The sequence below is a fragment of the Podarcis gaigeae genome (genome assembly GCF_964106915.1).
Source record: "Podarcis gaigeae genome assembly, chromosome: 14".
NCBI classification, from domain to species: Eukaryota; Metazoa; Chordata; class Lepidosauria; order Squamata; family Lacertidae; genus Podarcis; species Podarcis gaigeae.
Genome location: NC_139690.1, coordinates 10,324,248 through 10,350,413, shown reverse-complemented (window position 1 = coordinate 10,350,413; position 26,166 = coordinate 10,324,248). Strand labels below are relative to the sequence as shown.

The following is a 26,166-nucleotide window of genomic DNA, read 5'->3' as shown; positions in this document are numbered from 1 at the left end:
AGAATATTAAAAACATGATAAAACATCAAACATTAAATACTTCCCTAAATGAATGTTAGAAGGATGTTGGAATGAAGTTATGTGGTTTTAGCAGAAATGTTATAAGGGTTTAGGAAAAAATAGACTGTTAATTGGTGAAAGGAGGGAAAGTAAAGTTACATTATATTAAGATAAATTACAGAACAAAAATTGGAAAAGATGGAAAGGATTTGCTGAAATAGTTAACCGAATTAGAATACAAAAACGGGAGGTGTGAGGAGGTCAAGGAAACAAGCAAATGAAAGATAAGTTATGGGAAGATTAGCTGTGGTTTTTTCCCCCTTCCTTATTGTGATGTGTTGTTTTGTTTTTGTTCAATATGGTGTTTTTACTTTTTCTTTTTGTAACTTTAAAAATTTTAATAAATATTAATTTTTTAAAAAAAAAATATTAAATACTTCCCTAAACAGGGCTGCCTTCAGATGTCTTCTAAAAGTCAGATAGTTGTTTATTTCCTTGACATCTGATGGGAGGGCGTTCTACAGGGCAGGTGCCACTACCAAGAAGGCCCTCTGCCTGCTTCCCGGTAACCTCACAATGAGGGAACCACCAGAAGGCCCTCAGAGCTGGACCTCAGTGTCTGGGCTGAATGATGCTCCTTCAGGAGATGCTCCTTCAGGTATACTGGGCCAAGGCCATTTAGGGCTTTAAAGGGCAGCACCAGCGCTTTGAATTGTGCTCAGAAATGTACTGGGAGCTAATGTAGGTCTTTCAGGACCTATGAGCTGCAGATTGAGACAAAAGCTTTGGATGCTGCTGAGACTGTAAAATCATCAACAAACAGCTAACTGCACTAATATCCTCCTTAGGGCACCCCCCCCCCAGCATGTCGTGGACTGATAATGTGGAGGTCTGTACGGTTCCCTCACTAACTAGCAGCATTCTTGACAAGGTAACTGGAAGGGACATCACTCATGTGGACATGTGTTGGGTTTTCTGTCACCAGGGACTGGGATGGATAATGCTACTATTACATGGATCATTTGTGTTGCCTCGAAAGACCATACACTACCGCCAGAGATGGCCATAGTTGAAACTTGCCACATGATCCAGAGGTTTCATGTAGTAAGCAACATCATGTGCCACAGATCACGCATGAAGGAGGCAAGGAGCAATCACATAGTAGTGTTGGGGCGGGGAAGGTTGCAGCTTGTGCCTGCAGATGGTAGTAAATATTTCAGCACCAAAAGCATGCATTTGGAGTCCCTGGCATACAGAGAAGTATAGAGGCATAGTTCAGAACAGCTAGATGGCGGCAGGGCAAAGACCTGTGTCTGAGACCCTGGAGAGCCACTGTCAGTCAGAGCAGATATACAGTGGTACCTCGGGTTACAGATGCTTCAGGTTACAAACGCTTCAGGTTACAAACTCTGCTAACCCAGAAATAGTACCTCAGGTTAAGAACTTTGCTTCAGGGTGAGAATAGAAATCGCATGGCAGCAGCGGTAGGCCCCATTTGCTAAAGTGGTGCTTCAGGTTAAGAACAGTTTCAGGTTAAGAACGGACCTCCAGAACGAATTAAGTTCTTAAGCTGAGGTACCACTGTAATGGGAAAGGGTCAGAGCTTGGTGGTGGAATCATAGAATTGTAGAGGTGGAAGAGACCCCTGCAGTACAGGAATCCTGCCCACGGCAGTCTCTGGTGGGCTCGAGCCACCAACCTCCTGGTTAACAGCCAGACACGCACATGCTCTGCACATGCTCAGAGGCACTTCCCTAGCCAGTGAGAAGACAGACATGGTGCAGCTCTGGAAGGTTTCGTTTCCTTTGGATAAGACCGCCAGGACCATATAACACTGGTCCTAAAGGATCTTCACTGGCTCCCAGTACGTTTTTGAGCACAATTCAAAGTGTTGGTGCTGACCTTTAAAGCCCTGAAACGGCCTCGGTCCAGGATACCTGAAGGAGCGTCTCCACCCCCATCGTTCTGCCTGGACACTGAGGTCCAGCTTCAAGGGTCTTCGGCTGGTTCTATCACTGCAAGTAGTGAAGTTACAGGGAACCAGGCAGAGGGCCTTCTTTGGTAGTGGCGCCCGCCCTGTGGAACACCCTCCCTTCAGATGTCAAGGAAATAAACCACTATCTGACTTTTAGAAGACATCTGAAGGCAACCCTGTTTAGGGAAGTTTTTAAGGACTGATGTGTTTATTACATTTTTAGATCTGTTGTAAGCCGCCCAGAGTGGCAGGGGAAACCCAGCCAGATGGACGAGGTATAAATAATATTATTATTATTATTATTATTATTAGACAGATTGAGACTTTTGATGCCTTTCACTAGGTGGGGCTATTCATCCATCTAGTCCAGGCATAGGCAAACCTGGCTCTCCAGATGTTTTGGGACTACAACTCCCATCATGCCTAGCTAACAGGACCAGTGTTCAGGGATGATGGGAGTTGTAGTCCGAAAACATCTGGAGGGCTGAGTTTGCCTATGCCTGATCTAGTCCAACCTTGCCTGCACTCACTGGCAGCAGCTCTCCCTGATCCCAGGCACAGCTCATTTCCTATGACTTGATTCTTTACCAAGGATTGAAGCTAAGACCTTCTGCATGCAAGACGCATGCTCTGTCTCTGGGCTGTGAGTTCCTCCCTTACCCTCTGTACTTCTAAAGGATGGCCTCAAGATGGCTGTGTTCCCTGCCCTTTGAATACAAGAGAGGAATAATAGAATTGTAGAGTAAGAAGAACTCTAACCGAGAACTTCCAGAAGTGCAAGCTGAATTTAGAAGAGGCAGAGGAACCAGAGACCAAATTGCAAACATGCACTGGATTATGGATAAAGCTAGAGAGTTCCAGAAAGACATCTACTTCTGCTTCATTGACTATGCAAAAGCTTTTAATTGTGTCAACCACAGCAAACTATGGCAAGTTCTTAAAGAAACGGGAGTGCCTGATCACCTCATCTGTCTGCTAAGAAATCTCTATGTGGGACAAGAAGCTACAGTTAGAACTGGATACGGAACAAGTGATTGGTTCAAAATTGGGAAAGGAGTACGACAAGGCTGTATATTGTCTCCCTGCTTATTTAACTTATATGCAGAATTCATCATGCGAAAGGCTGGGCTGGATGAATCCCAAGCCGGAATTAAGATTGCCAGAAGAAATATCAACAACCTCAGATATGCAGGTGACACAACCTTGATGGCGGAAAGTGAGGAGGAATTAAAGAACCTTTTAATGAAGGTGAAAGAGGAGAGCGCAAAATATGGTCTGAAGCTCAACATCAAAAAAACGAAGGTCATGGCCACTGGGCCCATCACCTCCTGGCAAATAGAAGGGGAAGAAATGGAGGCAGTGAGAGATTTTACTGTCTTGTACAGATGGTGACAGCAGCCACGAAATTAAAATATGCCTGCTTCTTGGGAGAAAAGCACTGACAAGCCTAGACAGCATCTTAAAAAGCAGAGACATCACCTTGCCAACAAAGGTCCGTACAGTTAAAGCCATGGTTTTCCCAGTAGTGATGTATGGAAGTGAGAGCTGGACCATAAATAAGGCTGATCGCCAAAGAATTGATGCTTTTGAATTATGGTGCTGGAGGAGACTCTTGAGAGTCCCATGGACTGCAAGATCAAACCTATCCATTCTGAAGGAAATCAGCCCTGAGCGCTCACTGGAAGGACAGATCCTGAAGCTGAGGCTCCAATACTTTGGCCACCTCATGAGAAGAGAAGACTCCCTGGAAAAGACCCTGATGTTGGGAAAGATGGAGGGCACAAGGAGAAGGGGACGACAGAGGACGAGATGGTTGGACAGTGTTCTCGAAGCTACCAGCATGAGTTTGACCAAACTGCGGAGACAGTGGAAGACAGGAGTGCCTGGCGTGCTCTGGTCCAGGGGGCCACGAAGAGTCGGACACGACTAAACGACTAAACAACAACATCAACAAGAAGAGTTAGAAGGGACCACAAGGATCATCTAGTCTTTTGCCCAACGTGGAGCTTGAACCCCCTGATTAAGTGTGTTTAGGATTGCAACCATAGGGTGTATTGATGGAGGAGGTGGGGGGTGTCTAAAGCAGGAATGGGAAACCTATGACCCTCCAGCAGCTGCTTGGACTCCAACTCCCATCAGCCCCAGCTGCCATGGACAATGTTGAAGGATGATGGGAGCTGGAGTCCCAACAGCATCTGAAGGGCCGCCAGTTCCCCAAGCCTGGTCTAAAAGCTTATCACGTTGAACGGGGCAGAACAGCACTTGTAGAGAAATGTAACAATCCACCAACAAAGAGAAGTGTGATCAGGGAAGACGCTTATCAGCAAGTTCTATGTTGCATCAAATGTAACATCAAGATCTTGCAAGAATAAGTTCACACACTGTATAGCCTTGAGGCTTACGCTTAGAGACTGAAGTCCTGGGGGAAGAATTTGAGTGGTTTCCCCTCCCCATTTTTACATCCTCACCCCTTCAGAGCTTTACTTAACATTGATTGAGGCTGAATGCTTTGCTGCTCCCAATGTTGAGTTGACGGCTCCGGTCCTAACACCGCTTACCTGGGAGTAAGCTCTAGTGTATTCCACAGGACTCCTGAGTGGACACAGTTAGGATTGCACTGTAAAGTAGAGGTAGATTTGCTTCCCTGCAAAGTTTGAATGCATGCTGGTTTGAAACAGTGGTGAAGATGATTGACTGTAGTCTGGAGTTAACAGTTTTATGGACAGTTTGCTGGCATCCGTCTGTCTAGGGAGACAATGGAGGGGTGTGCCTTTGGGAGTGAAGTCACATTGTCGGAAGGTTACAGCACCTTCTGTGGTTGTAGAGACTGATATAGGAGAGACCTGTTTTGTTGCAGCTGGGGCAGAAGATGATGTTTGGCTGCCTCTCTCTCTGCTCTTCGCAGAGGTCATTCCCCTCTGGTCGCTGCTGTGGATGCCTAATCTGACTTTATGTCGCCAAGCACTGCCATTGTCCGTAAGGGATTCCCATATGGCAGCGTTAATGTTGCTAGCCTTCGTGTCATGGAGGAGATGATCTGCCAACAGGCTTGGTGTCTGAAGGCAGCTCCCCGTAGAGCACGTCCTTATGGATCCTGCCATCTTCCCTTCTGTGGACATGGCAATGCCAGCATGGATGTCACCGAGACAGAAGTGCAAACATTCTGGGAATGTGGGCTTGGGAGAGCATATCTTTGAGACTCTGTCCTTTGAAGGTGACCCGGAAACTACAACTAATCCAGAATGTGGCAGCTAGACTGGTGACTGGGAGCAGCTGCCGGGACCATATAACACCTGTCTTGAAAGACCTACATTGGCTCCCAGTACGTTTCCGAGCACAATTCAAAGTGTTGGTGCTGACCTTTAAGGCCCTAAATGGCCTCAGTCCAGTATACCTGAAGGAGCGTCTCCACCTCCATCGTTCTGCCCGGACACTGAGGTCCAGCACTGAGGGCCTTCTGGCGGTTCCCTCACTGCGAGAAGCCAAGTTACAGGGAACCAGGCAGAGGGCCTACTTGGTAGTGGCACCCACCCAGTGGAATGCCCTCCCACCAGATGTCAAAGAGAAAAACAACTACCACACTCAGAAGACATCTGAAGGCAGCCCTGTTTAGGGAAGCTTTTTAATGTTTAATAGGTTATTGTATTTTAGTGTTGTGTTGGAGGCTGCCCAGAGTGGCTAAGGAAACCCAGCCAGATGAGTGGGGTATAAATTATTTATTATTATTATTATTATTATTATTATTATTATTATTATTATTTGCTTAGGTGTAATGTGGTAAACCAGTCTTGCTGTGTTTGGGGTGGAGGGCTCCTAATTCTGCTGAGTGAGACTCTGCCCCAAATTCCTGCCCTGATGGCACCTCTGGCTTAGAGAAAGGCAGTGGAGGGTGTTCCATTTGGTTGAATGCAGCACTGCCTCACCAACCTCAGCCTACCCCCAGCCAGGCCCTGCCTGCCTGCCTTCTTCCAGCGGGTGTGTGTGTGTGTGTGGCCTTGCCTTTATAGATCTCCGCAGGAAGGAGGATATGGTCAGGGTGGAGGGGTAGATAACTGTTTGGAGGATGGATGGTCCAGGAATGCAATAAATATTCTTTTGCTTATTTAAAATCTTTCTCGGTGGCCTTTCATCCATATAATACATAATATGGCAATAAATCATACCATCAGCCCCATTGCAGCCATCTTATTGAAATGCATTGCATTTCTTTCCTCCAAGAAGCAAAAGTCGCCTCCACATTTCATCCTCGCAACAACCCTGCGAGGTAGGTAAGGCAGAGAGAGAACGACTGGCCCCAAATTCACCCAGGAAGCAGTGCTGGAAAAGCAGGCATTTGAACAAAAGTGTAGGAGTGTCGCTCCCCATCTCTAAGATGAGCTAGTTTATCCATGCCCACCCCCTTACAAAATACAAAGACGAAACAAACGATCCTATTGGTTGGGTTTTTCGCCCACGGGGGTTTGTGGGCTCCTTGCTCACGACGCCTTCCCTCTCCGCGGGAGCGAGGGATTCCCGTGGGCGTTGCCTGACTTTTCCGCAGGCGGCCGCCAGGTGGCGCTGCTCCTGCCTTCGCCGCCGCTTCAGCGTCCCGGGCGGGCGTCTAAGAACCAGCTGCTGCTGCTGCAGCGTCTGGTTTCAGGCGAGAAGGCGGCGGGAGGGACGGGGCCGCTGGCTGGCTGGCTGGCTGTCGTCGGAGTGGTTGGGAGCTGCAAGAAGACCCGCCCCCAGCCCGACAAGCCAGCGGCAGATGTGCTAACGTGGCTGGCCGAGCAGGGGGAGGCTGAGCTTTCGAGGGGTCGCACGCCAGGGGAGGGGGGGGAACCATGCTTTCCCTGGCCAGCTTTCCGGCTTCAGCGACCCCCTGAGTTTCGGGACTTGGGAGCCAAGGAGCAACGGGAGTGAGGACTCTCCCACCAAGCAAACCTTGGCTCAGCCGTCTAGGGTCGCCCTCTGCCCCTGGGCGCAGCGCAAGCCATTTCACCGCTGCTGAAAGGCGGTCCGTGCGCCCCGCGTCCCTTTCGGAGATGCAGAAGCTGCTGCAACAGCTGCCCGCCAGCGCGGCCAACTTGGTGAAGTCCCAGCAGACGGGGGCGGCGGCGGGCGAGGAAGCCAAAAGCCCCGTCTTGGTGCCCGACGGCGCCCAGCAGAGTTGGTACAGCACCTTGGAAGGCGATGAATCCAGGCAGCTCAAGGCGCCCGAGCAAGACCTGGTCTCCCAGCACGAGAGCAGCCTCGACGGCAGCGTGGTGCAGCCGCTACGGTAGGGTGGGCTGCTGCCTGGGGGGGGGGCGCGTTCCCCGCGCCTTCTGCGGCTAAACGGGCGAGGTTATCAGTAGCCATCGCCGTCGGTGAAGGGTGCTTTAAGGGATGCAAGCAAGCAGGCTCCTCCCCTGGAGGTTGCAAGGGGTAGGGAGCCCTTTGCAAGCCGGAGGCTGCATTCCCACCTGAGCAACTTTCCAGGGGCCAAATGGGGGGGGGGCAGGGAAAGAGGGAAAAGTGGGCGGGACAATGAAAGTAAATTGTATCTGTGTTCTGTAGGCTGGTTTGTGTGGCTCTTCTCAAAATCTCCTGGGAAAGCAGGAGGCACTTATAGGTGTTCAAGGACACATTCCAGCCAGGCAAAAACACTCAAGGCGAAGCAAGCCAGAGAGGCATGGGCACAGGCAGGGGGGCAGCAGCCCCCCCCCGCCAAATCAAGTACAGTGGACTCTCGGGTTGCGAATGTGATCTGTTCGCAACCTGCAGTGGTGCATGCGCGGGTTGCAGTTTGGTGCTTCTGCACATGCGCAAAGCGCAATTTAGTGCTTCTGTGCATGCACGGCCTCTGAAACCCAGAAGTAACCAGTTCCGGTACTTCTGGGTTTTGGCGGTCCGTAACCCGGAAAAAACGCAACCTGAAGTGTCTGAAGTATGACTGTAAATAAATAAAAATACTTAACTAACTGACTGATTGCATCACAGATAACTCTGTACTGCCCCCCCCCCCACAATATAATGCTTGCCTCCCCTAAATTAAATTCTGGCTACGCCCATGCAGAGAGGGCTGCAAGCTTAGGAGGGGGTGAGGCATGGAGGGAGAGCTAGGTAGAAGGGCTTGGAGGGCTGCATTTGACCCTAAGATTCCCCACCCTTCATGTAAAGCAGGGTTTCCCAAGCTTGGTTCTCCAGCTGTTTTTGGACTACAACTCCCATCATCCCTAGCTAGCTGAACCAGTGGTCAGGGATGATGGGAGTTGTAGTCCAAAAACAGCTGGAGAAACTAATTCCTATCTTGCTATATATATGCTGCACTTCCATATATTCAGGGGCTGAAAACCTGTGGCTCTCCACCTGTATGTTATTAGTCTTCAACTCCCATCAACCCCAGCTGGTATGGCCTACAGTCAGGAATGATGGGAGTTGTAGTCCAACAACATCTGGTAGGCTAGTGGTTCCCCCTTCCCATTGCTAACCTCCCATTGAACTCAGTGGGACTTCAAGCAGACATGCAAACCACCTTTTTGGTATTCAGGTGTTTTTGCAAAGATTTGGGCTGTTATCCCTCCCTTCTACTCTGTGAATGCTTAGGGGAGAATAATTGTCAGTGTAGTAGCTATTTTGGGGTAGTTAGGGCTATCCCGCCCAGTTAAAGTAATGTTAATCAATTAATTGTGTGAGCTTTGAATGCACAAATTAAGATTTGTTGCTTATAAACAGAGTTTGTCATAATGGAGATGGACATAACATAACAAATGAGATGAGGGATAGAACAAAATTAAACTTTTTTTAAAAACAACTTTGTTAAATTGGAGGGTTAACCCAGAGAATACAATAATTACTGAGGCCACCTTAACCAATTATAGACCGAAAAGTCCATCGTACCAGTTTTTTTGATATTAACTATTAACCATGCGCAAATTAGATATTCAATATTTCTAAAGGGAGGGGGTGTACTTTGTGGTTTTTTAAATCCTAGAATTGGAGCTAGCACTTTATTTTTGCTACTGCACCACCAGGTATGCGTCTGATTCAGCAGGTAGTGTGTTGCAAGAATGGTTCTCCTAATTATTCACTAATGCCTCTGAATGCCCCTTGCTGTGTTTCACAAGTATGGGGAGTGCTGCTGTGCTGTATTCTTGACCTGTTTGGTGGCTTCCCAAACATATCTGGTTGATCACCATGAGAGCAGGATTTTGGGTCTTTTGTCTGATCCAGCAGGGCTAATCTTTAAGTTACCTTGTGCAGGAAGGAGTGCATGTTGCCATGTGTCTTCTACAGTTCTTCTTAGTACTTGGATTACTGTAACAGTTTTTTTTTTTAAAAAAAATCTCTTTGGTTAATTGAGCACACTTCTTTTAGTTGTTCGGAATATTTTGTATGTAGTACGTTAAGCTAATTCATTGACCAAGGTTGCAATATGCTGACCACACTTACCCAAATGTAAAACTTGACTTCTGAGTAGAGGTGGTTAGGACTGCAGTCTAAAACTGTAATTCTGAAGTTGCTTACATGGGAGCAAATCCCATTTAACACTGTGATTGACTTCTTGTTTTGTTTAATGTGTCATGGAAGGGTCCAGTCCCTGAATATCTTAGCTACTTGGATTCCTCTATCTTCTACCAGCTTGGTCGGCTCTTACGACTGGAGAGATGCTTTGGCATGATGGGTCAACCCTGGTAGAAGCTCCCTGTGGTCACCCAAAGCACACACCAAAGGGAATACTTGGGGACCGCAGGCAGTGGTGCAATTTTAGACAGACTGAGGGACTGGATCCATATCTCTGCCCACCCAAGGCAGGCCAAGTTTGAAATCAAACTGTACAGTGCTTTGCAAGCCCCATTGCAGCTCTAGCAAAACCCTGTGCACCAGACTTTGTAAGCACCGACAATCGGCTTTAGACTGGACATGGTTTGACCAGGATGGCCTTCCAGGCCAAATGGAGAGTCCCAATGAGGCCCACGGGCTGGAGGTTGCCCACTATTGTTTTAGATCCTGGACTTAATCGTGCTATTGGGTGGCGCTCCTAAGATGGCAATGTGCATTACATGCTTCAAAATGTGAGCAGCCAACTCTGCTGTGTTTGAAGGGTGTCCTTCTGCTCATTCTGCAGAGTGGGCCTCTGATCTTCTATCCCAACGTCCTATCCTGATGGTACCACTGGAGGCATATATAGAAAGAGAGAATGAAACGCAACTGGAAGGCTTTTGCATAGATGTGGCAAAAGCTGAGTCCTACTGGCTGGCCAGTGTTGTGCTTTCTCCATGGCTGGGGAGATAACCTGTAGCCTCCACCTAAGGATGCCAGCTGGCTATGCGTGATCTCAGCCTGGAGTTTAATGCCTGGCATTGATGTTGCTGTGGCAACTGCCTCTGAGCCACGGCTTCTTTTTCAGGCTGCTGTGAATAAATTCCGGAGGGGGATAAATATTTCACAGGCTGCTGTGGGTTTGGATTCCTTTTGTGCAAGCGGTTTGCCAGGATCGAGTTTCTCTCCCTGCCTCTGTTCCTTTTGTGTCTTTGCTCCTTCAGTCTCCACTGGAGGAAGGGAGGCTTCCTCTGGGAAGCAGTGTCTGGAGGAACTCTATGGTATGCTAATGAGCTGTGGCCCTATGAGGAGTGGGGATATGGCTCAGCAGCCCTGCCCCATGCATGTGTGGACGTAGCTGGGCTTCCTTTCTCAACATGGCTTTGCCAAAGACTTTGTCCGTTGACCCTCCTGTGAAAAGGGCAGATTCCATGCTAGGGGTCATTGAAAATAAAATTGAAAATAAAACTTTCAATATCGTAGCGCCATTATACAAATCTAAGGTACAACCACAACTGGAACATTGTGTACAGTTCTGGTTGCCTCACCTCAAAAAGGATACAGTGGTACCTTGGGTTACAGACGCTTCAGGTTACAGACTCCGCTAACCCAGAAATAGTACCTCGGGTTAAGAACTTTACTTCAGGATGAGAACAGAAATCGTGTGGCGGCGTCACAGTGACAGTGGGAGGCCCCATTGGCTAAAGTGGTGTCTCAGGTTAAGAACAGTTTCAGGTTAAGAATGGACCTCCAGAGCGAATTGAGTTCTTAACCTGAGGTACCACTGTATTGTAGAGTTTGAGAAGGTTCAGAAATGGCAACTAAAATGAGTGATTCTCCTATGAAGAAATGTTACAGTTTTTGGCACGTTTTAGTTTAGAAAAAAAAAGCAAGCATCAGGTGACGTGATGGAAGTTTGCAAAATGACGCCTAGCATAGAAGAAGAAGAAGAGTTTGGATTTGATATCCCGCTTTATCACTACCCAAAGGAGTCTCCAAGCGGCTAACATTCTCCTTTCCCTTCCTCCCCCACAACAAACACTCTGTGAGGTGAGTGAGGCTGAGAGACATCAAAGAAGTGTGACTAGCCCAAGGTCACCCAGCAGCTGCATGTGGAGGAGCGGAGACGCAAACCCGGTCCCCCAGATTACGAGTCTACCGCTCCTAACCACTACACCACACTGGCTCTAGAAGACCTGAAGCGACCATCTCGTCCAACCCCCTTCAGGAATATGCAGCTCTCCCATGAGAGGATCGAACCTGCAACCTTGGCGTTACCAGCACCACGCTCTAAGCAACTGTGTCGCGCATGATGCCATGCTAGCTCACCAAGCTCCACCCCATAGCCATCAGCCACTTCCCTTTAGCATTGAAACTAGACTTGGGATGGAGGCAGTGGACAGAGAAAAGCTCTTCTCATGAAGTTAGAACTGGTGGACATCCCATGAATGCTAGAACTATAGACCTTACTCCGAGGCAGAGATGGCCACAAACTTGGATGGTTTTAAAAAAGGATTAGGCAGATTCATGGAGGAGGGGGCCATCAATGGCTACTAGCCATGATGACTGTGCTCTGCCTGGACAGTCCAAGACTATAATGCTTCTGAATGCCAGTTGCTGGACAGTACAGGAAGGGAGAGTGCTATTATGTTTAGGTTCTGCTTGTGAGTTTCTGCAGGCATCTGCATGGCCACTGTGAGAACAGGATGTTGGACTTGATGGGCCATTGGTGTGATCCTGCAGGATCTTCCTTTTTTAAAAAAATAATAATTTTTATTTGGTTTTGCAAATATAGAATTATAACAGTACAATACAAAATACATATCCATATTTGGAGATTTGTCTGAATCTCTGGACTTCACACCTTCCCCTTCATGGGTCTTATTGTCATCCTTTTCAACTGCATATTATTTCATAATCCACATATCTCTCTATTTTGTCCATAATATTTGCTACATTACAAGTGTTACTGAACTCCTGCTAGTGTTTTCATCTGCTTACAGTGGTCCCTTAGATAAATTTTTAAAAATTCCCATTCTTTGTTGAAGTTTTGATCTTCGTGGTTCCTGAACTTTGCGTTCAGCCTTTCCATTTCAGCACAGTCCAACAGCTTAATTTGCCATTCCTCTCTGGTAGGGACTTTATCTTCTTTCCATCTCTGAGCTAGTAGTATCCTTGCAGCTGTTGTCGCATGCATAAAAAGTCTTTTCTGCTCCTTTGGGATATCAGTACCCACAATTCCTAATAAAAAAGCTTCTGGGGTTTTTATTTACAAAAGTTTTAAAAAACATCCCCCCCCCATTTAATTATGTGAGGGAAGAGTATGGTTGCTCACGAGTAAACAGCCAGGACTCTGACCTGCCTTTTTACAGGTTTTATTTGGTGCAAACTATGTACAGTGTAGACACCCAAAGTTCATGTCTCCCTCAGTTGCTAGCAGATTCCGAGAGTGGGCTTTTCCTGTCTCCCCCCCCCCCAGCATAAGAACCTCGACACACCCAGTCTCCACCTTTTCCCCTTATGCTTGACACCCCTGCCAAAACTAGGCAACGGAAGTTGCATCTCTGCGTCCCTTTTTGCCTCCCTGGGATCGGTGCTGGGGCTCTCAGATAAGTCTGTGAGCCTTTGCTTCTCCTCTCCCCATCTTTCTTCTTCCATTTCGCCTGAGGCTTCACTGACACCTGTCTCTGACAAAGTGTTGTTGTTGTTGTTTAGTCGTGTCCGACTCTCCGTGACCCCATGGACCAGAGCACGCCAAGCACTTCTGTCCTCCACTGCCTCCCGCAGTTTGATCAAACTCATGCTGGTAGCTTCAAGAACACCATCCAACCATCTCATCCTCTGCGTCCCCTTCTCCTTGTGCCCTCCATCTTTCCCAACATCAGGGTCTTTTCCAGGGAGTCTTCTCTTCTCATGAGGTGGCCAAAGTATTGGAGCCTCAGCTTCACGATCTGTCCTTCCAGTGAGCACTCAGGGCTGATTTCCTTAAGAATGGATACGTTTGATCTTCTTGCAGTCCATGGGACTCTCAAGAGTCTCCTCCAGCCCCATAATTCAAAAGCATCAATTCTTCGGCGATCAGCCTTCTTTCTGGTCCAGCTCTCACTTCCATACATCACTACTGGGAAAACCATAGCTTTTACTATACGGACCTTTGTTGGCAAGGTGATGTCTCTACTTTTTAAGATGCTGTCTAGGTTTGTCATTGCTTTCCTCCCAGGAAGCAGGCGTCTTTTAATTTCGTGACTGCTGTCACCATCTGCAGTGATCATGGAGCCCAAGAAAGTAAAATCTCTTACTGCCTCCATTTCTTCCCCTTCTATTTGCCAGGAGGTGATGAGCCCAGTGGCCATGATCTTCGTTTTGGTCAAAACTCTCCACTATGACCTGTTCATCTTGGGTGCCCTGCTCGGCATAGTTCATAGCTTCTCTGAGTTATTCAAGCCCCTTCAGCACGGCAAGGCAGTGATCCATGAAGGGGGACAAAGTGTTACTGCTGATCAAAGTGGGAGGATCTCTGTATGTTCCTACCTCCCTCCCGCTTCTTGATGGCAGTCCCCTGACTCATTATATATGATTTCTGGGATCCTGCAGGCTCTTCCTAATTTCTTACATGAGAGTGTTCTTGTGCTTGAATCCTGCAGGCACCTGGTCTGCCACTCTGAAAACAAGATGCTGGACTGGATTGGGTCACTAGCCTGATCCAGGAAGGCTCTTCTGAAGTTCTTATGGAACTCTTATAGAGAGAGATGGATCTGCCTTGGAATTCAGTAATGCAAGGAGTGCTATGCCAAAGACCCATTTAGTCCACCATCCTATTCTCACCACTTGCCTGTGCGATACCCACAAACAGGACCTGAGTGCAATATTAGCATGGGCACTTTTGGATTTGTTAGGGTTCTGGTCATTTCTCTTCCCCCGGTCCCGGATCAGTCCCCCTGCCCTGGGAAAGAGAAAGGGAAAGGGTACCATATATACACTTCGCTTTTCCAGCAGATCTGGATCAAAGTCGAATCCAGTAGAACCAGTCTGAGCCTTGAAAAGTGCATAGAGCTGAAAGAGAAAGTGAAAAACTTCCTCCTTCAACTTTTATGTACTTTTCGAGGGAGAAAAAGATAACCACCCTTAGTGCCTCATCACTAAGAGGGAATTGTGTGGGTTGTGGTGGATCTGAGGCTTTGTGGGTGTTGGAGGAAGACCTCAAGGAGACCCTTGCACTGTGTGGCAACCTCTCCATGTTTCTCACTACTCTTCAGGTATCTGGCAAAGTGGTCTCCAACTTACGGAAGCATTCTGCATGCTTACCTGGGAGTGAGCCATATTGAACTCAGTGGAATTTTTATTTCTTTTAGTAGGATGGTGCTGCAAATCTGCTAGCCTTAAAAGCGGCCCTAGATCCTGCAACAGTGAGCACCGCTACCGCCTCCCTGGAACATATCTGTGCCCATGGCATGATTTTTCTGTATGTTTTGCAGACATGATGATCTGAAGGAGATGCTGGACAGCAACAAGGATTCTCTGAAGCTCGAGGCCATGAAGCGGATTGTAGCAGTAAGTTCCCCGCTTGCGACTTGGCTACGGCGTGAGAAAAGGGAATTGTACTCTTGGGGTGAAACCTGGAACAACCAACTGAGCTTTGCTGCTGACAGTCTTTGCTGTGCATGCTCTCTCAGTGCTTGGCAAAAGGGCCCTGCCATCTACATGCACAGTGGTATCTTGGTTCTCGAATGGCTTGGCTCCCAAACAAATCGGCTCCCGAACGCCGCAGACCCAGAAGCAAATGTTCCAGTTTGCGAACGTTTTTTGGAAGCTGAACATCCAACTCGGCTTCTGCATGACTGCAGAAAGCTCCTGCAGCCAATCAGAAGCTGCGTCTTGGTTTTCAAACAGTTCCGGGAGTTAAACAGACTCCCAGAACGGATTAAGTTTGACAGCCAAGGTGCCGCTGTATTAGGCCCTGGCCCCAATGCCTGCAGCGTTGCCCTGGCACTTAATAGGTTGTCTGTTCCTTGCACACAGCTGTGAGTACCACTCCCTGCCCCACCCAATACTCCAAAATTTTGATTTGAGGCCTCGATCCTGAGAGTCAATCCGGACAAGATATAAGCAATTGTGCACATTAAAAAAAAAGTAATTGGCAGCTGTGGAGGGCCCATGATGTGTTTACTTAAAACACACATTTGCACACTTGCTGACTGAGTGAATAATGTCAGGTCAAGAGGCCCAATTTGTACCATCTTTGCTATGCATTTAAAGCAGGATCTTACTACTTTACAGTCACGGCTTCCCCCATCTATGGGAGAAGAAAAGGCTAAGGACTAAACCCTACACAAATCCAGGTGGAGTCCCTAAGAGACCCTCTTAGGGACTCCACCTGGATTTGTGTACGCCTTGTACGCCTCCTTCCAGTGACTCTTGCAGTCAAGCTGGGGCCAAAGGTATTGCCTTGCTTTCCTCTGGACCACATGAGTGAGGCTGAGAGAGGGGACTTCTTGTCTGGGTACCCAGGACCTCCATCCACAGGCCTGTGTCCCAGAGCAAAAACTTCCTCCAATGAATCCTGGGAACTGTGGTTTGTTAAGGTTGCTGACAGTTGTTAGGAGACCCTGTGCCCCTCACACAGTTCCAGTTCCCAGAGTGGTTTCACAGTTAGTTGCATTTCCTAGGGAACTCTGGAATTGTAGCTGTGGGAGGGGGGAATCGCATCTCCTAACAACTTCCAGCATACTTAGCAAACTACAGTTCCCAGGATTATTTAGGGGGATGAGACTGCTTTAAATACAGACTGCAGATGGGCCCTCTGATTGAATTTTTGAATTGAAAGATCCACAGTCATCTGGTCGAGCTAAGTGCAGGAGTTTTGTAATTCAAGTGACAGATGGCCGTCATGTCTGTGGTTCAGCATAGGAGAACCCACTCCTCATTTTGTTTTGAGTTTCCAGGCCCCATCAGCAACCAGTCCTTTCCCTGAATTTTATGGGGGTTCATCCTTTCTCTATAACTCCCCTGCACTGTCTTGGAGAGGAGCACCTAACTGCTGCAATTTTAATGGGCTTCTTGGGAGGTCAGGAATAGCAGTGGGCGATGTGCAGTTTGATGTGTTTCCTACTATAAAGATACTGGAAGTGACGGTACCAGTGTACACATGGGAGGGGTGGTAGCAACTGACCAAATAAAAGTGGGGGTTCTTAGTTCAGATTTCTTGATTAGCTACCCCACTGCTGTTTCTCTTCTCCCAGATGATTGCACGAGGCAAGAATGCATCCGATCTCTTCCCAGCTGTGGTAAAAAATGTGGCTTGCAAGAATATAGAGGTAAGCTGCTGTTGTTGCTGCTGCTGTTGTTATTATTTCCCTTTCTTTTTATGTGCTGCTCAATGCTAAAATAGGCAAAATATCATACAATCCCTTGCAGACAACGGCAGCAGCCTGGGGCAGTTTCTCCAGGTCTTTTTCTTAAGTGGCTGCTTTTAGCTTGTACAGATAGTCTGGAAGAACATGGGGCACTCTGAACATTGTTGGACTCCATCAGCCCAAGCCAACGTGGCCAGTGATTAGGGATTTTGGGAGTTGTACACTGCAGCATCTGAAGGACTCCCAATTGCCCTAGATAAGACTTTTCCCAGACTAGGGTGACTAGAGAACAGCTATCCAGCCCACATGAGACCTTTAATGCATAGATTTCTGTGCAACACAGGAACTCTCAGAGAACTGCTGTGGTTTCCTGGAAAGAAGGTTGTTGGGTAATTTGAGCTGGAATAGCAGGGATTGGGAACATGTGTCCCTCCAGATATCGCTGGACTACAGCTCCCATGGGTCAGGCTGACTGGGGCTGATGGGAGCTGGAGTGCAGCCACATCCTGAAGGATACAGACTCCTTGTGATATAATGTCATGACTTAGAATGGGAGCAACAAGCCAAGAAGTCCCTGGTTCAGTTCCCCATCCCCACTCCTGTCTAATCTATAATGCTTGCCCTACCTTACAGTGTTGTTTTACAGATTGCTGAGATCATGTACTAAAATATAAGGCTGAGTCCTGATTACCTCAAGGAACATCTCTTTCCCACCCCTGGTTCAACATTTAAGATTGACTAATGTGTCTCTGCTTAAAATCTCATATCGCATGGAGGCTGACCACTCTTCTTTGTGGTAGCCCCAAAACTCTATCTCACAGGAAGCCCACTGGGGTCCTTCCCCTTTGTCTTTAGTTATGTCTATTGCTGGTTCTAATTGTTTTGAATTTCTTTTTGTGTTCTGTTAAGATAATTATGATGTAAAATGCATTTAAGTAGATTGTGATTCAGTTGTCTTCTATTTATCTTTATGCACCCTTTTGGAAACCGGCTCCAAAATGTTTCAAGTAAATAAAAAAGGAAGAAGTATTTTGCTTTAGAAGTGCTGTTGCTGTCACCGTAGAGACTAGGTGACCAGCCAATCTCCCCCTAGGCATTGAAAGTGATTCCAAAGTGCAACCACATTGGGCACTATAATAGATGGTCTTGAGGAAAGTATGGCACAAAGGATTCTGGGAGAAATCCACTCTCTTGGAATGCTTTTTCAATGGCCGGACATTGCTTATAGTGCTAAATTGAGGGTGGGACACCGTGGTCCTCCAGATGCTCTCGAACTTTGTTCCCATCATCCCTGAACTTTGACCATTGTGGATTTTGCTTATTTTCCTCTTCCCTCCCTTTTCCAGGCCAGTGGAAGGTGCCTTGCTGTATCAGCGCTTCCTCCTTGCTGTCACTCAGAAAGCCTTCATTGTAGAGTTTGGGGGGGGGGAGCAAAAACTGGTGGCTTGCTTAGTTCCAACTAAGGATGCTTTTCCTCTGGCAGGTGAAGAAGCTTGTGTATGTTTACTTGGTCCGATACGCGGAGGAACAGCAAGATTTGGCCCTGCTCTCCATCTCTACCTTCCAGAGAGGACTCAAGGTTGGATTTTTTTTGGGGGGAGGCAGAGTCTAAGCTTTGCTTTTATCATTGAGAGTTGCTCTAGGGTGGAGCAAATATATGACAGACTTCTCAAACTGCTTCCTGGGGTCCTAAGTGGGCACTTTCCACCTTGCAAATAGCAGGAGGTGGGGAGCTTGAATGGGCAAAGGCTTCATGCTCCCCCTCCAGTGAAAGCTGGTCCATTTGGATGAATGGAGCACTGCCCCATTAACCTCACTCTGCCTTCCTCCAGGCCCTACCTGCCTGCCTTCTTACTACCTGGGCAACTCAAGACCCAGGTCAATTCAAATAGTTATTTAGAGAGTTAGCTGTATTGCCTATTCTTGTCAGCTTCTCCTTCCTAGGTAGTTCTCTTCAGCAGAAGAAGAATGGGACCAAACTAGAATCAGTTGATTTTGCCAGTCATTGGCTCTAGCGCCACCTACTGTTGACCTCCCTTTTCCCCCACCTGTCCCAATGGCCACCAGTCATCGCTGCCCCACTCCCAGCTATTGTTTTGTTTTCATTTTTACAAAAGGCAGCTTTACAATGCCAAGCTCCATGGCAAACATCACATCTAGTTTGGTCATTAGATTATTCTGTGTTTTCAGAGGGTAACCTCCCCTTGCCCCCCTCCAAACATGTAACATTTCCTCTTTGCCAGGATTGCCAAACTAGGGTTCCTAAGATGCTGCTCTTTTTGTGAGTCAGGTTTTAATCTTCTACAACCATCGTTGCCAAAGGAGACTTGGGAGTTCGTCTCTGAGTCTCAGCTGACAAGCTCAGGTTTCCTGCTGGGGTATAAATCAACCAGGCAGGGCTGAGTTTGACCGAAGGGAACGTGACACTTGCGAACAGAAGGAGAGACCTCATGAAAGAGATCTGGAGGAAAGGGGGCTTCTTGATGTTGCTGGGCTATTTTACATTGAACTGGCTCCCATGTAGCTTGAGAGAATTCCTTGTGAATATAGAAACACAGAAAGCTGCTTTACACAAAGTCAACTCTTGGTTCATCTAGCTCAGTTTTGTCTAAACTGACTGGCCGTGGCTCTCCGGGGTTTCAGGCAAGACTCTTTCAACCCTACCTAGAGATGGGCTTTCTGCAAGCAGGGCAGATGTTCTGCCCCAGAATGAATGAATTTTTACTGCTAAAAGCTATAAGCCATCACAATTTGTCACAATGCATAGGATACAAATAATTGATTTAAAACTGAACAACAGCAAAGCAAGCATATAAAAATGCAAAAATCACTCTTGCATAAGTTTAGGATCATTGGACAGCCAAGGGTTCCACATCTCTGGTCTAATGTAAGGAGACGGCAAGAGGAGGAACCAAGCTAAAAAAAGGTAAAAGGACCCCTGACCATTAGGTGCAGTCGTGGCCGACTCTGGGGTTGCGGCGCTCATCTCGCTTTATTGGCCGAGGGAGCCGGCGTATAGCTTCTGGGTCATGTGGCCAGCATGACTAAGCCGCTTCTGGCGAGCCAGAGCAGCGCACAGAAACGCCGTTTACCTTCCTGCCGGAGCGGTACCTATTTATCTACTTGCAATTTGACGTGCTTTCAAACTGCTAGGTTGGCAGGGGCAGGGACTGAGCAATGGGAGCTCACCCCATTGCAGGGATTCGAACCACCAACCTTCTGATCAGCAAGTCCTAGGCTCTGTGATTTAGACCACAGCGCCACCCGCGTCCCTAGCTGTATGTAAAATACAGCTTAGTGGTTTTATTCTTTTGCCTCCCTAGCAAGGAGTTGTCTCTCCCAGGAACAGATGGTGTTGTGGCTTAGGGACGATGAACCTTTGACCTTTGAACTACAACTCCCATCAGGCATGGCAAGCATGGCCAGTGTCCACAGGTTGATGGGAATTGCAGCTGAGCAACATTGGAAGAGCCAGGAGTTCCCCACACCAGCTGTAGATTTATTGGGATGGAGGTTATCCTGAACCCCTTCCTGGTGGAAAAGGTGTGCTAGGCTTGAGTGCCTGATGCAAACCTCCTCTTTGCCGCAGGATCCCAATCAGCTGATCCGAGCCAGCGCCCTCCGCGTTCTCTCCAGCATCCGTGTGCCCATTATTGTGCCCATCATGATGCTAGCCATCAAGGAGGCGGCTTCTGACATGTCCCCCTATGTACGCAAAACGGCGGCACATGCCATCCCCAAGCTGTACAGGTAAGTTTGAGCCTCTTCCTTTCACTTCTTCCAGCGTCTTTTTAAGGCCCCAGAACCAAGACTGCCTTTACAGACTTGCAGAACCTTCATTCATTTGTGCTATTGCAAAGTGAAAGCAGCATGCTGTGTTTGCATGCTGGAATTCCATGGTTCCTTTTCCTTTTCCTAAAGCTCCTTTTGCACTATTGCTTAACTAAGGTAAAGGGACCCTTGACCATTAGGTCCAGTCGTGGCCGACTCTGGGGTTGCGGCGCTCATCTCACTTTATTGGCCGAGGGAGCCGGCGTGCAGCGTCCGGGTCATGTGGCCAGCATGACTAAGCCGCTTCTGACGAATCCAGAGCAGCGCACGGAAACACCATTTACCTTCCTGCCGGAGTGGTACCTATCTATCTACTTGCACTTTGACATGCTTTCGAACTGCTAGGTGGGCAGGAGCAGGGACCGAGCAACAGGAGCTCACCCCGTTGCGGGGATTCGAACTGTTGACCTTCTGATCGGCAAGTCCTAGGCTCTGTGATTTAAGCCACAGCGCTACCCGTGACCTCCTAATTCCTGTTGTTCAGGAATTGTAAACAAACAAACAAAATCAAGTGCAGTTTTTAATGATTCAGTTTGACTTCCTGATTCAAAATGGTATCCAGTTGTATCCAAACATAGAGGAAAACCTGCTCCTTCATCTCAGGAGCCATCATACAAAATCTGGTTATGATACCTTTGGTTGGTTGGCATCCATCTGTCTCAGGAGACAATGGAAGAGTACGCCTTTGAGGGTGAAGTCAAACTGTTGGAGACTAATATTGCCTGCTGTGGTTGTAGAAGAGACAGTTTTGTTGTGCAGACGCATGTGTACTGTTAAGTTGTGGTTGAACATATCAGAAGACACAGCAATTCTTCAAACAGCTCTTGTTTATTCACAGGCCAGAACAGAACTGAACTGAAGGGTTCAGCCAGCCTGCTTATATAGAGCTCCGCTACAATGCAACAGTAACCATTTTCTGTAACTATCCAATCACTGAACGTCACTTTCAATCCCTTATTTGCATATGTGGACCTGAGTGAAAACTATCTACAGTATCCCCCTGCTGGCCCAGGGTGAGAACTTCAGTACATAACATGTACCATGGCATTCCTGCTTTCTGCGCTTCAACCTTACGAGTTGGAAAGCTAGAGAATAACTCAATTATTTTCTCTTCATCAGGCTATAGGATATGCCTTCCTCTACCCCCAGAGACAACTACACCTCGTGCACTGAAGTGTATAATAACACTTATCAACACTGATTTTGTCTTTCTTCTTTTCAGCCTTGATTCAGACCAAAAGGACCAATTAATAGAGGTCATCGAAAAGCTTCTGTCAGATAAGACAACTGTGAGTAAGCAAGGCATATCTGAAGCATTTTTTATTTGGGTGGGGATGAACACATTGATTTAAAAAGCACTAAAGGTATTGTAACACCTTAAAGACCAACCAATTTATTATGGCATACATTTTTGTAGACTAGAAAATGCAATTCTCTAACCCAGCAAAGGGAAATCTGTTGCTCTCCAGATTTTGGACTACAACTCCCATCACCCTTTACTGGCTGGGGCTGATGGGAGTTGGAGTCCCAACAAAGACTGTAGAGTTACAGGTTCCCTTTCCTTGGTTTAGTTCATGAAAACCATAGTAAATATGTTGTTTTTTAAGCTGCTGCAAGACTCCTTTTGTAGATTTTCCTGCAACTAACCCACCCAACAACTACCCTATGGGATTGTTATTATTTTGGAATCTCTTTCCTCCAACTGCTCCCATCTCCCCAGTACTTAAGGCTGTTGCTGAATTTTCTAAGCAGGCTGGCAAAGTTTAGCCTGTGAAGGGCTGGGTGAGGTGCAAAGATGCTTCACCTTGCCTATTCACCCTATTTTTTACTGTTGATTTGTTGCCAGCTTGGCACCTGCGTTTCCATGCCTGGTGGGGGATCCTTGTTTCCGTGACCCAGATCCTAGGTCTGCAAACCCTCTCCTTTTGGAGTTGCATGAGCCCCACAAAGTCTCTGCATTGGTGCGCCTCATTTTCTCCTCTTTGTTTTTTATATCTATAATTTTTTATTAAATTTTCTGTTTTACAATTTAAAATACTCATTTTACACCCCTAAGATATCCATGACTTCCTTTCCTCTCTTTCCACGGTTCATTTTACATATCATAAATCCCTGCGTATTTTACAAAAACTATACCATTCAGTATTCCATTATTGCAGCCATCAAAACTTATTTACACTGCTGAATTTATCTTAATGCTGCCAGCGTTTTCAGCTGTACATAATTATTTCCCATATATTCAATACACTCATACCTTGGGTTGAAGTTGCTATGGGTTGAGCGTTTTCGGGTTGTGCTCCATGGCGACCCGGAAGTAGCAGAACGTGTTACTTCTGGGTTTTGCCGCTTGCGTATGCGCAGACGCTCAAAATAATGTCACACGCATGCGCAGAAGCGGGGAATCGTGACCTGCGCATGCACAGACACAGACGTGGGTTGCGTTCTGCTCTGGATGCGAACGGGCTCCGGAACGGATCCTGTTCGCATCCAGAGGTACCACTGCAAATGTTTTCCAATCTTCTTTAAACGTATGTTGTTCTTGTTCTCTTCTTCTATTTGTGAAGTCTGCAAGTTGTGCATATTCCGTCAGCTTAAGTTGCCATTCTTCTTTGGTTGGGACCATGCTCGCTTTCCATTTGGGGGCTAACAAAACACGGGCCGCAGTAGTGGCCTACATAAACAACCTTTTCTCCTCTTTGTGTTTCCCTTGGCCAGCTGGTGGCTGGCAGTGTTGTGATGGCCTTCGAGGAAGTCTGCCCCGAGCGCATCGACCTCATCCACAAGAACTACCGCAAGCTATGCAACCTGCTGATTGACGTGGAGGAGTGGGGCCAGGTGGTGATCATCAACATGCTGACGCGTTATGCTCGCACCCAGTTCCTCAGCCCCAACCAAAACGTGAGTGGAGCAGATAGGAGAGAAGCCTGTGCACTCGCTTGCCTGGGTTCTGGAGATAAGTTATCCTGAATCTGAGGCATGGATGTTGTCGCTCAGAAGGCCACAAGTGCAGCCCTTCAGCAGGTGGCATTTTCCATACACAGATACATTTTTTTGGAGGGGGAAAGCTAATAGCTCAGTGGTAGAGCATTGCATGCAGAAGATCCTTAATCCCCAGGAGTTCCACACAGGGCTGGGAGAATCACTTGCCTGAATGTCTGGAAAGGTACTTTTTACTATTATTATTTTATTTATGATTTTTCAATTTTATACATTTCAATAATTTTGCGATCATTTTAACATTTCAGAACTTGACTTCTTTCCCCCTCCTTCTTCAGTTGCTTAGGTTTATTTTTAATATTTTCTGCATATCCAAATTAACTTAATTTGCTCATTTAGTCATCTACTTTAGGTCTATGCTCTTATAAAACTGCAGGTTATTACAATAATCCTGCCAATGTTCTTACCTGTTTACAGTTTATTTGTAAATATTCAACAAACCATTTCCATTCTTTTATAAAACGTTTGTTATCTTGATTTCTTATTTTCACCATTTCTGCATATTCCATAGGTTTTTGTATCCATTCTTCTCTTGCTGCGACTTCTTCCATTTTTGACCAAGTAACATTCTTGGCGCTGTAGTCACATACATAAATATATTTCTATACAGTTTGGGTAGTTCTGTCCCTATAATTCCCAAAAGGAAAGCTTCTGGGTTTGTTTGTTTTTTACAAACGTTATTTTAAACATCCTTTTCAATTCATTAGATATCATTTCCTAGTAAGCTTTAACCTTGCTACAAGACCACCATACATTATAAAAAGAACCTTCTTTCTCTTTACATTTCCAACACTTATTTGATTTGGATTTATACATTTTTGGCAATTTACTCGGTGTTAGGTACCATCAATATATCATTTTCATATAATTTTCTCGTTGACCATAATATGCTGTGAATTTTATACCCATACTGTATTCTACAATTGTTCCCATGCTTCCATGTCTGTATTATGACCAATATGTATTGCCCAGTGCAGGGCCGGATTTAGGTTTGATGAGGCCCTAAGCTACTGAAGGTAATGGGGCCCTTTATATGTCCAGCTGTCCTTTGCCAACAACAAATTGTCGCTGTTTTTTGTGTTGAATATGTGCTATATGGTCATTTATGGACCTAATAGGTATCTAAGGCCACTTGCACATAACAAAATATTTTATCAAAGTAATTGTTGAACTGAAATACAATTATGAAGAAGTATATTGATAGTGAAATAGTTATTAAGCTCTAACTTAAAATGATTTTTTTAAATTCTTAACAAACTTAATAATGCAAACACATTGGCATTTGGCAATAGCAAAAGTTCCTTTAGAAACACAATTTACAAAGACTTATAATCTAGTCTCTAGAAACTTTCTATAACATGAAATAATAATAGCAAACCAGTGATATTTTTCGGGAGTAGGCTAGCAGGCGGGGCCCATTACTTACATCATAGAAGCCTACACAACACAAAACAAAACAAAACACTGTAGCTGTATGTAGGTTTTATTTTATTTGTTTTTTATCTTATATTTTGGAAATGTACATCCGGGTTTTTTCCCCTTTAAATTTTTTTGGGGGCCCCAGGAGAGAGGGGCCCTAAGATATAGCTTGTTTAGCTTATATGTAAATCCAGCACTGGCCCAGTGTATCATTGAGGATTTTACTTGCGCATCCTTTGCCTTCCAGTAGGCCGTTCTGAGTTAGAAGGACCAATGGTCTGACTTTATATAAGGCAGCTTCCTATGTTCCTAAGAGGGGGAAGAGATGAAGAAGGGATTGGATGGAAGAGAAAGAGCAACGCTGTGCTGCAAGCTTCATCTGCCAGTAGATATCGCTACAGCTCCCAGTGGACTGTTCCTTTTTGTCAGTTGCTCTGCATTGTGTGTGTGTTGCGGGGGGGGGGGAGAGAAGTTTCCGCGCCCCCCCCCCCAAACCATGAGAACCCATTCCTCTGTCCTCCTGAGTACTGCATTGCCCTGTCAGTCCGAGGGTGACATTCCCATCTGGAAAACTTTCCAGGGTCCCCAAATTTCAGTGGCAGGTGGGGGAAGAGGGAAAAGCAGGCAGAGCAAGGAATTCATCTTTGTGCACTATTATTATTATTATTATTTTATTATTTATCTTATAAAATTTACATGCTGCCTTGTTGTAAGAAGCCTCAAAGCGGTTAAACTAGGGGAGGCTAGTTTCCACACACCCCTCGCTAGGCTCGAGGCAGCCCAAACCGCAATGCCATGATCAGAATCCAAGGATGCGAATGTGCAGAGCATGTGTGGTGACAGGATGTGGCTTAATAATAATAATAATAATAATAATTTATTCATACCCCGCCCATCTGGCTGAGTTTCCCCAGCCACTCTGGGCGGCTTCCAATTGAGTGTTAAAAACAATACAGCATTAAATATTAAAAACTTCCCTAAACAGGGCTGCCTTCAGATGTCTTTTAAAGATAAGATAGCTGCTTATTTCCTTGACTTCTGATGGGAGGGTGTTCCACAGGGTGGGCGCCACTACTGAGAAGGCCCTCTGCTTGGTTCCCGGTAACCTCATTTCTCGCAGTGAGGGAACCACCAGAAGGCCCTTGGAGCTGGATCTCAGTGTCCGGGCTGAACGATGGGGGGGGGGGTACTGAAGAGTACTGAGGGGGGCCTGAGGTTCTCTGCCCCAGCAGAATGCACCATATTCTGGGAACGGGGCGGTAAAAAAATAAATAAGCAAAGTGGCACGATCCGCGCTGGTGCCTCTGT

The 26,166-nt window shown here is 46.6% G+C and overlaps 1 protein-coding gene across 1 annotated transcript in view; it reads left to right on the top strand.

Annotated features, from left to right (window-relative positions):
• Positions 1-6,947: 6,947 nt before the first annotated feature.
• Positions 6,948-26,166, top strand: part of AP3B2 (adaptor related protein complex 3 subunit beta 2) — a 55,756-nt gene continuing 36,537 nt past the window's right edge. The window contains exons 1-7 of the mRNA XM_083712137.1: positions 6,948-7,235; positions 14,734-14,809; positions 16,498-16,572; positions 18,095-18,190; positions 20,201-20,361; positions 21,665-21,731; positions 23,158-23,340. Of these exons, the coding sequence (XP_083568263.1) occupies positions 7,000-7,235; positions 14,734-14,809; positions 16,498-16,572; positions 18,095-18,190; positions 20,201-20,361; positions 21,665-21,731; positions 23,158-23,340 (894 nt within the window). The 5' untranslated portion in view covers positions 6,948-6,999. The remainder of the gene's footprint in view (positions 7,236-14,733; positions 14,810-16,497; positions 16,573-18,094; positions 18,191-20,200; positions 20,362-21,664; positions 21,732-23,157; positions 23,341-26,166) is intronic.